This window comes from Ptychodera flava, chromosome 20, assembly GCF_041260155.1.
Source record: "Ptychodera flava strain L36383 chromosome 20, AS_Pfla_20210202, whole genome shotgun sequence".
Taxonomy (NCBI): domain Eukaryota; kingdom Metazoa; phylum Hemichordata; class Enteropneusta; family Ptychoderidae; genus Ptychodera; species Ptychodera flava.
In genome coordinates, this window is record NC_091947.1 from 28,565,075 (window position 1) to 28,581,214 (window position 16,140).

The following is a 16,140-nucleotide window of genomic DNA, read 5'->3' on the forward strand; positions in this document are numbered from 1 at the left end:
TTTCATTAATATGCAAGCAACACCAACCGAAATCCAATCACTTTATGCAAATAGCATATGGTACCTGTGTACCAAGTCTGACTTGAATCTGTTTAAGCGTTTTTGAGTTAGGGAGCCTTCAGTAATTACAGGGGGTGGGCCGGGGGAATGGGGGGGAGGGTCACTTTTTAGAAAACACTTCAAGGGGGAGGGTCGCTTTTTATAAACCTATCTTGGGGGGTCACTTTTGACAGAAGCTGATTTTGTGGCCAAAACTTTGATTGTCCATGTCCAATTGTTATGTAAATTAGCTGATACTGTTTTAGTTATTCCTGGGGAGAATACCGCAGTGGTTGAGGGGAGGGTCAAGTTTTAGAATGTCGGACAAGGGAGAGGGTCACATTTTAGACAGGAGGATAGGGGAGGGTCACATTTCACGGTACAGGTGTGCGCGAAATTCCCCCGGCCCACCCCCTGTAATTACTGAAGGCTCCCTTATTGTGTAAACAGACACACATACAAATCTGACACTTGTATTTGTACCTTTAATACCTTTAATATTGTGTATATTACAGTATAATCGAACGACTTGGTGTCAAGAGGCTTAAAAACTCCATATAACTATTGTAAATAACAAGTAAAGCTAACTTATACAGTTAAGTGCTTCCCAAAGTATTCTATCATATTCATATATACCGAAGCAACCAAACTTCGAACAATAAGGTTGATAAAAGAGATGAATGTTTTCAATGAAGTAGGACTGTGGGCCAGAATTTCTTGGTAAACTGCACGTCAGAGAAAACATCAACTATCTGTATTTGTCAAATAACAAACGCATTTTATAAATTTGTAATGGCTTTCTCAAATATTGATTTTTAAGACACATGCACACTAACCAGACATTAAAAACGTAGAGATAGCACAGGGAATTCAGTCTCTGATGTTTTCTTGTTGTGAATATCAACATAGATGAAACATGAAGATGTTTGTTTGTTTGTTTTAAATACAGCAATAAATAAATATACAATCTAAATGAGAGTCAGAATAGCCGCGGTGCGCACACTCTGCCCTGACAAATACACCAAGTATAAGTTAAGACAGTTGTACTTATTTCTTTATGATAGCGATCGGTCACTTTGTTTCAACACAGCCACTTCAGTTGTTTTTTGTACAATAACTTTTTAAAATCATGAACGTCTAAGTGCAATTTGAAACAGAAGTCATTCCTTTGATTTCGTTCGCATCTCGCCCTAGCAGCATCCTGCATCGACCGAAATTTCGATAGATCGGCTTCAAAGTCACCGTCATAGTTGTCAACCCTTCGCCAGAAAGTCTTGTTAAAATAATCGTAGAGGCGTATATCTGCATGTGACAATTGCGTTATTACATCTCGCATTTCATCGGTCGTCGGGGGCTGATACTCCGCGTGCACTTTGCAAGGATGGTAGATTATGTCCTCAAAGTCCCAACACATTGTCTTTTTTAGTAAAATGAGGGACTCGTCAAAATATTCCATAATCATAACAAGATCGAGCTCTTTGTTAAGTCTGTGTAATGCTTCAAGTGAAGATGTCTCGTTAGCGTGAATATCAAGATCAAAGCGTTGGCAGAAGGAATTTGCTTCCCCTTTGAGTTTCATATTCACCATGACGTTCTCCTTCATTTCATTTAGGTACAGCGCAAACGGATCTGGCGACATACTGAGGTTCATATTTCTCATTTTATAGTAAAACCAAGATTTAAGGTGCGTGTACGGTGATCGGACAATTGTGAAATACTTAGCATTCGGAACAACTCGCTCAAGTGCAAGGCGGTCGTATTTTTGAACGTGCGAACAAATATAATCGTATCCTGGAAAATCATTACAGTTATAGTACAAGATTCCGAGATGATGATTCTCTTTATCCACTTTTATTACACGGCCTTCGGGTTGGATGGCGGCTACTAGCTCATTCTTCATACCAAAGCGGTGTAACAATGTAGACACTGTACTTCCGCCTGTCTTCCCTGGTTTTATAAAAACATATCTGTTCACCGGCCTGCAGGATTGAGGCACTATAGATGTTGGGTCTTGAGCAGTGAACACGTTGGAAGCTCGACTGTTGAACTTCACGTAACCCCTGTGGACCACAATTTACAGAAAAATGAAACGTTGAAATAGATTGACAATTCTTGTGAAATTCAGAGATAAGTGAACAAACCAATGGACACAAAAATACAGACAAAAACAATATAAATATAATCTCAAGTAGGTTGATGTTTAGATTTGTGTTATTTATGATCAGTAAGTAATACTTGCTATAGGATGATCTATGCAATCAAATAAAAGACTTGACGTTACCGCTTCGTACGTACAAGTTACGAGAACAGAAAAGTGTGCCTCTTATACAAAACAATGAGGATTAACGAATAAATACAACTTCTTAAAAGAAAATCTTCATGAGGTATAGTTGATGAGTACATTCGCTGATCGTTTTAAAGTGGCAAGAATAGCTATGGATAGATTTACTAGATAGCATACTGCGAAGGTAAAGTATTCCCGACAAAAAATGTAGGCCTATGTCTTCCTCCTCCCTCATTTTGATGTGCACAAGAATAGGTGCAACGTGTAGCGTCTGTAGACTGTAGCTTTTTGGTTGACTGAATATCGTAGTCATTTATCGAACCATTTCCATACAGCCGATTTGCTACATAATAGTTTTAGTTTTAGACTCCTTAAGTTGCTGAAACCAATTGAAATATACCAATCAGAAATGACCTTCTCAGCCACTGTGCATCGGTAAGAAGCTTACCATGAAATTGACTCACCTAAATTTGTCATACACAGTCCTCATTGGATTGTTGAGGTACAGACTTGATAAAGTTAGCAACAAACATATGATGAAAACGGGAAATCGGTGTCTCTCAATGGTGCGGAGAACTGCAATGGATACAAAAATATTGAAAAGAAGAATGATGTTTCTGTTTTAGTCAAATGATATTTCGTGATAGAATGTTAATCAATAATGCTTTATATTGATGGTTTTTCCGAGAAGATAAAAGTACTGTGAGTGCGTCAACAATCCGTGGCATTTTTAGGCCAACCATATTTCGATGTGGAAATCACAGAAAGACATGATAAATTATGTCTAAATTGCATTTTGTTACGGATTTCAGACCTAAGGAAATGACGTTTTCAAGCATTTTTTACATATAAATCGCTGTGAATTTGTGAACGAATTCGAAAATTTAATTTTGTGCGAGGTGCGTGAAACATTTTGCGGCCAGGCATTTTTCTAGTTTGGAAAGAGAAAACCATTTGTGTGGAATAGGCTTTAAATTGATGTTTACGAGTGTTGACTAGCAATATTGCGCATGAAGTAGTTGCTCTTGTGCGACGTGTTGTGTCTTATGCGCGCAACAAAATCGAATATTTGCAATTTGATACACAGCCCCTTATTTCGGATATGCGATTTTCGATATTGGTTTGGACCCGACCACTGGCATGTGTACATTTTTAGTGATGGTCCCGTCTTACTCAGACTGATACATTTTAGACAAAACATCCGTCCGTGCCTACACTGTCAACGGTTTCCTCAATAGCTGACGCCTAAGAAGCACGCTTACTGCCGTTATGATACTTTCTCATAAAACGGTAGTGTCTATGCTGCGACGCTGTTACTCGGTCTAAGGCTGATCTGAAAGTCTGGCACAAGGACAGCTATGGATCTGGAACAGCTGTCAGTCGATGATAGTTACATAAAGGCACTTCTTGATCCCAAGAAAAGTGAAAAAAGAGAGTAAGAAAAGACATCGGGCTGTAGAGAACTACAAATCAACTACGTGTTTATCAACCCCCATCAATTAATTATTTTATTCTGAACAAGGAACGCATCTAGCCAAAAGTAGCCTGAAACTTTGTCCACTCTGTCACACGCATCTCCATAACAGCTCCATTGGGATTGGGGGGGGGGGGGAACTGGTGACCGTGTACAGTTTTTGTTTCAGAAACAAAGCAAAGTAACTAGTTTGTAATTAAATATTCCTGACTGAAACGTTCATTTAATGTAAAGCTTATAATGTTTGAATCCGTGACAAAACGCGGCCAATCTGTTTACCGGAACGAAATTTCAATAAAGGAATTCTAAAATATATTTTTTCTTGATTTTCATGCTAGGCTAAAATCTTTCGCATATTGAAATACACCCTATTTCTTTTTTCTATTTTCAATATCAATTTATCATTTTGAAATAAGCATTATGGTGCTACTGCATGGCAGAAAAATCCGTGGCGCTTTGCGGCCACTTCATTTTCTTATTTAGGTATTCAATTAAAAAATAGAATGAAGGGTAATTATCAAATTTCAAATATTTTAGGCGAGCAGATGAAGCGCATTTGGCCCTTTTTTAATTATATTAGATTTTGCCTAAAGTTAAAGAGTGAGAAATAAGTAAAAAGCCTTGTGAGGATGGTACATTGCGGCCAATCAGAATTTTGCTGGGAAAGCTTCACTCGATATTTGAAAATCCTATCTTTTTCAAAATTCTGTTTCACTAATACCTATTTATTATCCTTTTAACTTTCCAAAAGTCGTTTGTCAAATCGCATTTCACTTTATCAATGTCCGAATGGCCATATGTCATGTTGAAAAGCAAACTGCAAATTCGATCCAAAATCCTAATTTCTATTTGAGTTCAGGCGTGGTCTATTAGAATTCCCCCTGACGTAAATGATGGACATCTCGAAACAGCCAATCAGATTGAACCAAACAGTGACAAGGTGACTATTGACATATCACTTAAATATTTCAACAAAGTTATACTTTCCTTTGTCAATGTTTTTTTAATTAAATTGAATTTTCGGTCGCTGCCAAACGTGCTTTCTCCCTCCAACCAAATAGTAGGTAGCAACATTATGAATGGTCATCAGCAGTGCAGTGAATTTCACGGTGTTTGTACAGAGGGATACCCAACAAATCACAAAAGTTTGTGACATACTCTGCGCGTTGAATGTTTTGTTAAACCATGGAGCTTGTCCGTTTCTAGCTCCATGGTTAAACGTTTTGCTACTTTCCTTTCCTTGGCTAGACCTGTCCCACACCAAAATTACATACCTCAGTGGCTGTGCGCGCCGCGAGCATTACAGGCGCCGACGTAGTTGAAAAGTGCTGTCAACCACGGCAGTGCCTGTGGCGAGCATGGTCAAAGTGAAAGTTATAAGCGAATTAGCTCTGCGTGGCAGGGCTGTGTGTTCCCGGCATTATACGGCCTCCCACCACAGGCCGCGGCCGTATAACGCCGGTAACACACAGCCCTGCCATGCAGAGGTGTAAGCGAATCAGCCACAGGCTCTAATGTAGGCCAACCGCCAGCCGTCACCGATGCTATTGTATCAGTGAAGGCTGGCGGTTTGCTTGCATTGAATAAAGAGCCTGTGGAATCAACCGCTCTAAGACACTGTACATATATTACATGTAAATTAAATTGTAATTCGACGTCTTCGTCGGAGAATTAGGTTTTATTTAACGAGGTAATATGAGAATGAGTGCATATCAGCAAGCATGTAGTGTTTGGATCTGGCGGTCGTGTCATTGTTTTGACTCTAAGTCTGACCTCCCCCCAGAACAATGTTCCAACTTCATGAACTTCGTAGAGTTAGCTTAGATTTTTTTGTGATCAGCTGATGTTACCTCTCAGCAGATGATCACAGCTGTGTGTTGGCAACTCAATTTCGAAAAACAACGGTTGAACGTTGAACTTAGGTTGAACAACTTAACAGTCTCGATGTTGACTTGACCGGCATGATATTTCTGGGTAGACAACTTTCTGTGGCTGAATACAACTAATTTTGCCACTGGAGTAGCTGTATGGGCACGCAATGCTACAACAGTGGAGAAAATGAATAATTAAATCATGTCAATCCTTTCATTTCTGTCAGAAATACTTAAAAAAAACGTACAAGAACAGGCTGATTCGTAATTATGCGGTGAACTGAATTATGATTAGCCTAATCGTAATATTCACGGGAATGCTTAGACATGTATCTATGAAACACAGCTACCTGTTGCAATGTTGGCGGGCTAGCGTGTGTCGCTATGCGGGTCATAAAAAGGTATTACCCGCATAGTGACGCACGCTACCCTGCCAACAGATAGCTGCGTTTCCACAGCTAATATGTATCAATTTAGATGCCATGATAACTCATCTCATGCGCCGCCTCTCCTTAGCATAGACCACACCCAAACTCAAATAGGAAATCGGAAAATGGCAAATTGGAAATTAGGTTGCAGTCGCCAATTCCCACTTGCAGATTTGAAAGGTGAACACCGCACTGCACAGAGTTACCTAACATAAATGGAAATATGCACGTTTCTAAGATAACTAGCATTTACGATGACGTTTACAAATGAAATACTGATTGGCCGCAAAGTACCATCCTCACAAGGGTTTTTACCAATTTCTCACATTTTCACCACCGTTGAGAATTTGTTCATTTCGAAAAGGACCAAAATGCGCTTGATCAAAGTGAAGAAACGTTTAAAAATTGATTATTAGCCTAATTTCTATTTTCTAATGGAATACCTAAATTAGAAAATGGAGTGGCCGCAAAGTGCCACGGATTCAGAAAGCGGCCAATCGCTCTGTCCAGTTTATTATCAGGCTGGCGTAAATTGAAAATAGGAAATGCAGGCTATTTCCTATTTTCAATTTGGTGCAGACATGCGCAATGACATTTAGTGGCGCCAACCCAGACAGCAGAGGGAGTCCGACGTAATTAAATAATGATTACATTGTAACAAAAATGTATCCCGCGAACTGAACAGATTTTGACTTCAAGATACACCACAGTCGTTTGGAGAGCTATTCAGCGCTGGGTCTATTTGCCCCATAGACGAGTGTGCAGAAGTGAGAAATACCCCAAGTCTGGAAACAGAATGGCTATAAAAACCACGCCATGTCACATTCCGTGTCCGATTTCACTGTGAAAATTAACACGTTCATCTATCATGCAACCGTCGATAGCTCCCTATCATTCTAAAATTTCATACCTGATACTTTATCTGATTCAAAAACGCTCGTTTCGTGTAATTTTCGGCGAATTCGACGGACACCTCGCCAAAACCTGGGGGTGAGCAACATTCCGGTCACCTCTTGGGTCCCTCCACTTTACTGACGTTGGCGCCGCCTACTCATGAGGGATGACTGGAATGTTGCTCACGCTTATGTTTTGGCCAGGTTTATCTCGAACTCAGCCGAAAATCACAGGAAATGAGCATTTTGTAAGCAGATGAAGTATCAGGTATGAATTTTCGTGTGATTTTCGGCCGAGTTCAGAAGACACGTCGCCAAAACATAAGGCATGAACAACCTTCCAGTCACCCCTCATGGGTACGCGGCGCTAACGTCAGTAAAGTGGAGGTGCCAACGTCCACTGTGAGGTGACCGGAATGTTGCTCACGCTTATGTTTTAGCGACGTGTCCGTCGAATTCGGCCGAAAATCACACGAAACGAGCGTTTGTGAAGCAAATCAAGTACCAGGTATGAATTTGAGAATGCTAGGGAACGGTCGACGGTTACATGATAGATGAACTTGCTACTTTTCACGGTAAAATCGAACGTCGAAGATGACATGGTGGCACAATCCCTATACGAAATAGCCATTTCATTCCAGACTTGGGGTATTTCTCGCTTCTGCACACTCGTCCATGGGGCGAATAGACCCAGCGCTGAATAGCTCTCCAAACGACTGTGGATACACTGACCCTTGTGGTATGTGATGGCGTAATTAGATCGAAACGAGAGACGTTCTAACTTGAATGACCGTCTAGGGCACGTGATCTTTTCCCCTCAATGGACCGCCAAACTAAATTTCGTACAGGCATTGGGTGCATTGCATGCACGAAAAGTAATAATTACGCTACACAATAATAAATGGACCCCAAAATCGGATATTCTTGAAACGAAACAACGTTTCCTTAAGTCTCAGGCCGACGATAGTCGTTTGCGCCATTTCGTACCCTTTTTTCTCTATTTCATGGACCTGTGATAGCGACTAAAAACACTCCCCTTCTCGTGATTTTAGAACCACGCATGGATAAGCTTACCCATTTCCCACAACAGTGACACCCTCGGGTGCATTCCTGCCTCGCGCCTTGGGCGTTACGCTTGCGGCCCCAGTCCCGGGCCCCACCCAGACCCCGTATGTGCGAGAGACAACAATAATAGAAAAGGAAAGGCACAATGGGCTGTCGATAGTCTAAGTTTTGTTTGCCCCGTCCCAACCAGGCCCTGACAACAGGTGGGCGCTTTGACAAACTGTACCAAGAACCCGACCAAGAAGAAAACATCTCTCCCAGGCATTTGTTTGGTTTGAAAGATTTATTGACTCGTGCATAGCAGACCATTTTGGCATACGCGTCGGTGTCTTGGCGCTCACAGGAAAAGCTGGGTAGCTATGCTTGTTACGCAAAATTTCAAAACACTCCTTACTTGGATCTGGGGTTCTCAAGAAAAAAGACGCCCTTATAATAGTGCGAAATATAGGAGAAATATGAACCAGAAAAAGTACCTCATTAATTAAGAGTCAGTGAAATAATTGCAGATACAGTTACAACCATGTCAATGACCAATAACATTGTCTTGACACATCAGTGTAATCTTTGTTGTTGTCTGACAGCTGACCACCACTATTACAGTCTAGGGCAACAAGACACCTTACGGAAAAAAGTGTTCATGATGATGCCCTTATTAAAATAGTAACATTTTCACCTTAGCGCTGAAATGGTTGTACGTGTAAGAACATTCTAATTTGTTTACCAGATTTCAAAGTGTTATTCTAATCCTTTCATCGATAAACCTTTGCAAAAAGTACGTGTTTTCACGGGCCTAGATGATCAAAAAAAACTCTCGCTTTTCCACTGATGATTTTGAGAATACGCGTGGGTATCCAAATGTCCGCTAGAGAACCACAATCAGGTGAAGAGCAAATCTGGCACCAAACACGAATCCACTTCCGGGCTGATGATTCGATGAATGTAATTTACAGTCACAGTCCCTCCGAGGGGCTGTGTTACAGTGTAACAATTACCGTGCGACGCCGCACCGTCTCTGACGTCTGCGTGAGCGATGCAGCATGCCACTGCGCATGTCTGCACCAAATTGGAAATAGGAAATAGCCTGCATTTCCTATTTTCAATTTACGTCAGGCTGGTGAGTGAACAAGGCTTCGCGTTGGCCGCAATCTGCTAGCCGGAATTACCATTATGCTTATTTCGAAATCATACGCTTATATTAGAAATAGGAAATAGAAATATGAGTATATTTCAATATTCAATAGATTTTAGCGTACAAGAAAAATCAACAAAAAATCTATTTTCAAATTTCTCTATTAAAATTTCGTTGCGGTAAACAGATTGGCCGCGTTTTGTCACGGATTATGTTTGGCATAGCAGTCCGACTTGTGACGCCAGGTCAAGGTCAACATAAAAATGAAAATTGACAAATGAAATTTCCTGTTTTACACCAAATTTCGATATTCGATGTATTTAAAGCATATTGTAAAACGCTGGTCTTTGCATCTTCTCACTTATTCATATGAACAATGCATAGTTGCTTGATTTCGAGCCAATACGTGTTTAGTTCTCTAATATTATCATCAAATATAAGCTGGCCGCGTAATGCACGGCGTTAAATGTAAAATCCAATGTTGGTTGGATATACCAACTCTATAACGACAATCACGGAAAGAAATATGACGATATTTCAGAATTGCTTCTTCGATTTCAACATTAAAATTCGGTTGGCCTGAAAATGCCACGGATTTAATACGCGTTTCGTTCTCTAATATCATCATCAAATATAAGCTGGCCGCGTAATGCACGGCGTTACATTTAAAATCCGATGTTGGAAATGCCAACTCTAAAACGACAATCACGCAAAGAAATATGACGATGTTTCAGAATTCCTTCTTCGATTTCGACATTAAAATTCGGTTTGCCTAAAAATGCCACTTTCTATGCGTAACCCGATGTCCTGAACTGTTGTACAGAAATGGATCTCAATCATTAATATCAAAAATCCGTGGCATTATTCGGCCAACCATATTTCGATGAGGAAATCAGAGAAAGACATGATAAATTATGTCTAAATTGCATTTCGCCACAGATTTCAGACCCAAGGAAATGACGTTTACCAGCTAATTTTACATAAACCACTGCGATTTTGTGAACGAATTCGAAAATTTAAATTGCAAGAGGTGCGCGCGCGATACATTTGGCGGCCAGGCATCTTCTAGTTTTGAAAGAGAAAAACATTTGTGTGGAAACGGCTTTAAATTGATATTTACGAGTGTTGACTAGCAATATTGCGCATGAAGTAGTTGCTCTTGTGCGACGTGTTCTGTCTTATGCGTGAAACAAAATCGAATATTGCAATTTGATACACTGCCCCTTATTTCGGATATGCGATTTTCGATATTGGTTTGGACCCGACAATGTTCCATTTTAGTGATAATCCCGTCTCACTGAGACTGATACAAAGCATCCATCCGCGCCCATACTGTCTACGGTTTCCTCAATAGCTGGTGTCTACATGTAAAAAAGCGCGCTCCTTCCTGTCCTTGTGATACTTTCTGATAAAACTGCAAAGTTAGTGTCTATGCTGAGCCGCTGTTTACTCAGCCTGAGGCTGATTTGAAAGTCTGGCACAAGGACAGCTATGGATCTAGATCGGCCAGTCGATGACAGTTACATAAAGGCACTTCTTGATCCCGGGAAATGTGAAAACAGATATTAGGAAAAGACATCGAGCTGTAGAGAACTGTGTTTATCAACCCCCATCAATTAATTATTTTATTCTGAATAAGGAACGCATCTAGCCGCAAAGCAGTTACCCTGAAATTTTGTCCTCTCTGGCACACGCAACTCAATAACAGCTCTATTGGGATGGGGGAGTATGGTGACCATGAGCCGTTTGTTTTGGAAACAAAGTAGAGTAACTCGTTTGTAATTAAAAATGCCTGAATGGAACGTTCACATTTAATGTAAAACTTATGTTTGGCATGGCCGTGGCCGTCCGACTTGTGACGCCAGGTCAAGGTGAACATTAGAGACGCAATTTTCAATCCCAGGTTCTCGCATTAGTGGAGTTCTCCTCCCAGTCAAACACTTGGCCAGTATGTTTGATTTCTATAACATTAATAACTTAAAATGATCTCAACCTTTTGGCTTTTTTTGCTAATCCTGCAAACAGAGTTTACACGAGAGTTTGGTTCAAATCGCCAACGGTAATTGATTCCCCACCACCAACGCTCGATTTTCCTAAAAAATCGTCTTCCAGTCGCGTTAGAATTTGAATGTAACCGCACAGTTCGATCGGCAGCAGCTTCGCGCTGACTGCTTGGCAGTTTTCTGCCCTGTTGCGGCCGGAAAAAACTAAAAAGTGGCAGTTTCTGGAGCGTGTGCCCGCGTGTTGCCTATTTGGTGTCATACACAGTGAACGCAACCACACGGCTTCGCGCCCTTTTAAAAGGAGGCTCCGCCTTTACAAATGAAACATTGACAAACGAATTAACTTCCTGTTCTACACCAAATTTCGATATTCGATTTATTCCTAGCATATTGCAAAGAGATGGTCCTTACATATTCTCACTTGTTTCGTGCGAACATTGCATATGTGCTGGATTTCGAGCTAATACGCGTTTCGTTCTCTAATATCATCATCATATGTAAGCTGGCCGCGTAATGCACGGCGTTACATGTAAAATCCGATGTTGGAAATGCCAACTCTAAAACGACAATCACAGAAAAGAATATGACGATATTTCAGAATTCCATCTTCGATTTCGACATTCAAATTCAGTCGGCCTAAAAATGCCACGGATTTAAAAGCAGTGAATCAAAAACTTTGATGGGTGTTAAGACTTGCCAACCATCCAATTAAATCTCCTGAGGAGCCATAGAGAGCTTTATTTAGCCAAATCTGATGTGTACAGTGTCTGAGAGGACCTTCTCTTGTAACATTGAAACCATAAAAAGCACAGCTAATAATGACAAAAACTGCCTTTTTTAACTGTTATTTTGTTCATAAAAAAGCATCTTTCTACAGAAAACCTGTGACACAAAGGAAAATAATTGCATCAATGAGAAGGAAAGATATCTTGTCATTTTTCTATCTCTAAAATAAGTCACTGTATCAAATATATATTGTGAAATATTTGTGCATGTTGCTTTCTCAAACTGAATTCTCATAGAGAGAACAGAAAAGTATCAGGAATTTGTCATCCTTTTCATATGAAATGCAGATTTCATAATGGTACACTTTCACTTAGCAAACATCAAGATATCTCTGATTTATTAAAGTATGGCGCCCGAAGGGCGCGACGAAAAATATGAAACATCCTGAAATCTCTGATATATATGCCTTGTATATTAAAGTCATGCACCTGAAGGGCATGCTGAAAAATGTCTGATATATTAAAGTAATGAGCTTGAAGAGCACGCTGAAAAATATTGAACATACAGATATCTCTGATGTATGTATGCTTGATATGTTAAAGGTGGACGTGCTGAAAAATATGACTGAATATTAAAGTTACGCGCCCGAAGGGCGTGCGCCGAAAAATACAACTGAATGATGAAATTTGTGGCTGACACTAGCATTTCAGGCAATGATGAGCCTGTTTCAAAATTCAAAAACACACTGACCCCCCCTATTGGGCACTTCAAAAACATGGTGACCCCCGTATCACCAAAGTCAAAAATAGGGTGACCCCCCCATGAATCCACCGCCCCCGAGCTGAAGAAACTGACCAGTCCCTAAACTGAACAACATTAGCATTGTGATATAACATTTAGATCAAATTTGTCGTTCGGAACCAACATACTAAAATGAGTGTTGTGCCAAATGAGTTGATTTTGCTGCTGCCAAGTAAGGGTTGTATCCCAAAATGTTGTTCATAAATAATAAATGAAGTTTTTGTCCCACAAAAGGTATATTTGTTACATACAAGAACCACTCTATCCGATCTACAAACCTATCAGAAAGCTATTATAAAGACAAACTATGTCTTACCTGTCGGCAACGTAGTTTTCATCGTTGTTCTGGCGTTCCTTGATTTCGCTACACGTCTGATACCGATGTAAAGTTTGGGAGAAAATGGTTATCACAACCAGCTGAAATCGTCGTCCAATCTCCAACACAAGGAGTAAATCCCTTATGCAGCATCCTGCATATAGCTGATTAATCAGCTTTTTCATTTGATTAAGACGCTGTGAATAGAGTCGTACTCCAGTTGTTCTTTTTGTGTTCGCGGAACAATATAATTCTCGAATAAAAAGTAATTCTCTAAGCCTCAACGGGCAGTAAGATCATGCTTTCGGGGTCATTTTATTGTCAGGTGATCTTCGGTTCAATAAATTGTATATCTACAAACAAAGTTATGAGTGCATCCAAACTATACTGATAGTGCTTGGCTCTTTTCCTAAGCGATACCGGTGGTGATGTAAAGAACAAAACAAAGGAACATGCAAGATTTCATTATTTATCGTATTTAATGTTAGTGTTAGTGTCAGTATGTGTGTGTGTGTGTGTGTGTGTGTGTGTGTGTGTGTGTGTGTGTGTGTGTGTTTAGGATCAATGCCGAGCTTCGGATTCTGCAGTCTTGTATAGACAGGAATGGAAGAATATAATTTCACACCAAAATGTCGCTGAGATGGAATGTCGCACGAGAGTGGAGAAATTTCCGTCTCACACGAACACGAGGCCCGTGGAAGACGACTATTCCCTTATAATAAACCCTACGCGCAAAGTGGGTAAATGTATCAATTGAAATGCAGAACTTTGTGAAAATCTAGTGAGAACAATTATATCCTGAATAAAGTGTTTAGAGATTTCATGTCGTAAACAGGATGCCAAAGTGAATGGCTTTGAGCACGGAAAGGTTTGGCTAAAGGTTTTCTCAAAATAAAATAAATATAATTCCATATCTAAGTTCACTGAGATAGAATGTCGCACACAAGTGGGGGAATTTCTGTCTCACACGAACTGGAGGCCCGTGTGAGACAATTTTAACCTCATAATAAACAGTACGCGCAAGGTGGGTGAATATATCCATTAACATGCAGAATTTAGCGAAAATCATATATGGCATAAACTGTTTAGAGATTTGATCGCATGTCGTAAATAGTATGCCAAGGCCTTAAAGGTTTTCTCTGAATAAATAAAATAAATATACAGGGGCAGAAAATGGACATTATAAAGAGCAAATTATTTACTCGCTTCGATTTGCACAGTTTCACAAAACTGGAAATAATTGTGTCAAATGTGGTATATTGTCTCCACCGTTCATTTCTGGCATGAAAGTCTGTGGTGCATCACTAATGTAAATGTTTTATTGAATACTGGTACCTTTCGAATACAGATCAAACTTCGCAAACACATGTTGCATGTTTTCAATCTTTTTGACGAAATAATTTTGAAGAGAGAATCAGAGTTGAAACAGCTGACAAGCATAACCTAGATCATAATTGGATCTTACTATTGTAAGATACCATTATTCCCAGCTTTGTGCAGTGAAACTGCAAATTGCGGCAACTGTTCTTCGGACAAAACAAATAATTTACTCTTTATAATTTATATCAAACAATTAATTTACTCGGTCGGTTACCCGTAGGCTCAAGGTATCATTCATGCTCGCAAAAACACGTTTCATACATCTGGAAAAATCGGACAGTACTCATTTGAACTCAGTTACGACGTCGCCTTTAGTATGTGTGGTTTCCTTTTCCATGCCACAGCTGCTCGGAACGTTGCCCAGTTAAGCTATCCGCGCGGACGCAATGCGCAGTGTTCTGTGCGTACAGGCACAAGAGCTAGCTCAGCGATACTGTACTCAGTGATACTTATTATTATCATTTACCCATGACCGTACGTATCCGTATCTCCTCTGACGCGTCATGACGTGGAACGTAAAACATCAGTCTGATACGGCACGTTATACGTCATCAATTGTTGTTTATTTCCGATTTTGATGTTATGATGTTCATCTTGCATTTAACGATCAAATCCATCTTTTTCACTTCAATCAAAATTAACCAATATAAAACGAAACATATTACTAGTACATATGAATTTAACGTTCCTTTATTTCAGATGTAAAGAGAGTTACAGGACAGGTTGTTGTAGAAAATTAAAAGTTGATGTTTACAATCTGTAATATTTCGCGCTACTTCGTCGTTCGTGTTCACGTCAGCCATGTTTCAGCAAGAGTTATTAAAGTGAATTCAAACTTACAATATTGTCCGTGTAATAATTATCCACCAGAATACCGGGACGGAACTGCAGTACATTGCGCTGAAATAATCCTGTTTAGACTGTATACACCCGACACGATGCTATCGACGACTTGATCAGCTGTTGTAAACAAACATGTATCAATGCGCTCAGACCAGCAGCAGAATATAAAAACATAGTCCCTTCGAAAGACTGACAAAAACTAATAAAATTTCTTTATTTTTAATTACCTTTTACATAAATATACGGTCATGGGCATATGATAAATCGGTTATCCCACGATATCAGCGCTTGGTTGGGACGTATTGCCACTCGTGAGGGTGCGCGCCGCATCACACTCGTCTTCGACTCGTGTGATGCGGCTCGCACCCTCACTCGTGGCAATACGTCCCAACCAAGCGCTGATATCGTGGGATAACCTCATATTATAACCCGATACGCTAAAATCCTCTGGGAAGAGCGATGAGGTACAAGTTTAATGAATAATCTACAAAGATAAATAGGGAAATAAATGTACTAATCTCTACATTGTAGAAATTTTGTAGAAATTTCCATAACAGTTCTATCGCTTGTTCTGTCTTGTCCATTTATTGATTTCGTCCCCCATATTTTATCAATATTCTCAATATGTTATTTAAATATACCACCAAAATCGATTGTATAGTAAGAACTGACTTACCTTTCTGTAACTTCACTATCCTGCACCTTTACTCTCTCCCGATCATGCAACGGCGTAGTTCGAATAGTAAGTACTACATTGTAGCACACTTCAAACACTGAGTAGTAGGCCTATATCACAATTGTACATACAGAGTATGTTTTATTGATCTCTTTTTCTCATAATTTACCATAAGATGAAAAATAAAGGGGAAAAAACTGAGATAAGGCCTA

The 16,140-nt window shown here is 39.9% G+C and overlaps 1 protein-coding gene across 1 annotated transcript; it reads right to left on the bottom strand.

Moving 5' to 3' along the window:
* Window positions 1-505: 505 nt before the first annotated feature.
* LOC139119649 (galactosylceramide sulfotransferase-like) lies at window positions 506-13,137 on the bottom strand. The gene is made up of 3 exons (XM_070683479.1): window positions 13,030-13,137; window positions 2,788-2,899; window positions 506-2,099 (listed from the first exon to the last, which is right to left on the bottom strand). Exons 1-3 carry the CDS (start codon window positions 13,049-13,051, stop codon window positions 1,121-1,123), a joined length of 1,113 nt encoding a protein of 370 aa, XP_070539580.1. The 5' UTR covers window positions 13,052-13,137; the 3' UTR covers window positions 506-1,120.
* Between the last annotated feature and the right edge of the window lie 3,003 nt (window positions 13,138-16,140).

Bases quoted from the DNA above. Each gene is read 5' to 3' on its own strand.
- LOC139119649 (XM_070683479.1), bottom strand. From the start codon at position 13,051: ATGAAAACTACGTTGCCGACAG. The intron at 2,900-13,029 runs GTAAGACATAGT...TATCCATTGCAG, and splicing joins GAAAACTACGTTGCCGACAG to TTCTCCGCACCATTGAGAGA. The intron at 2,100-2,787 runs GTGAGTCAATTT...TGTGGTCCACAG, and splicing joins ACTGTGTATGACAAATTTAG to GGGTTACGTGAAGTTCAACA.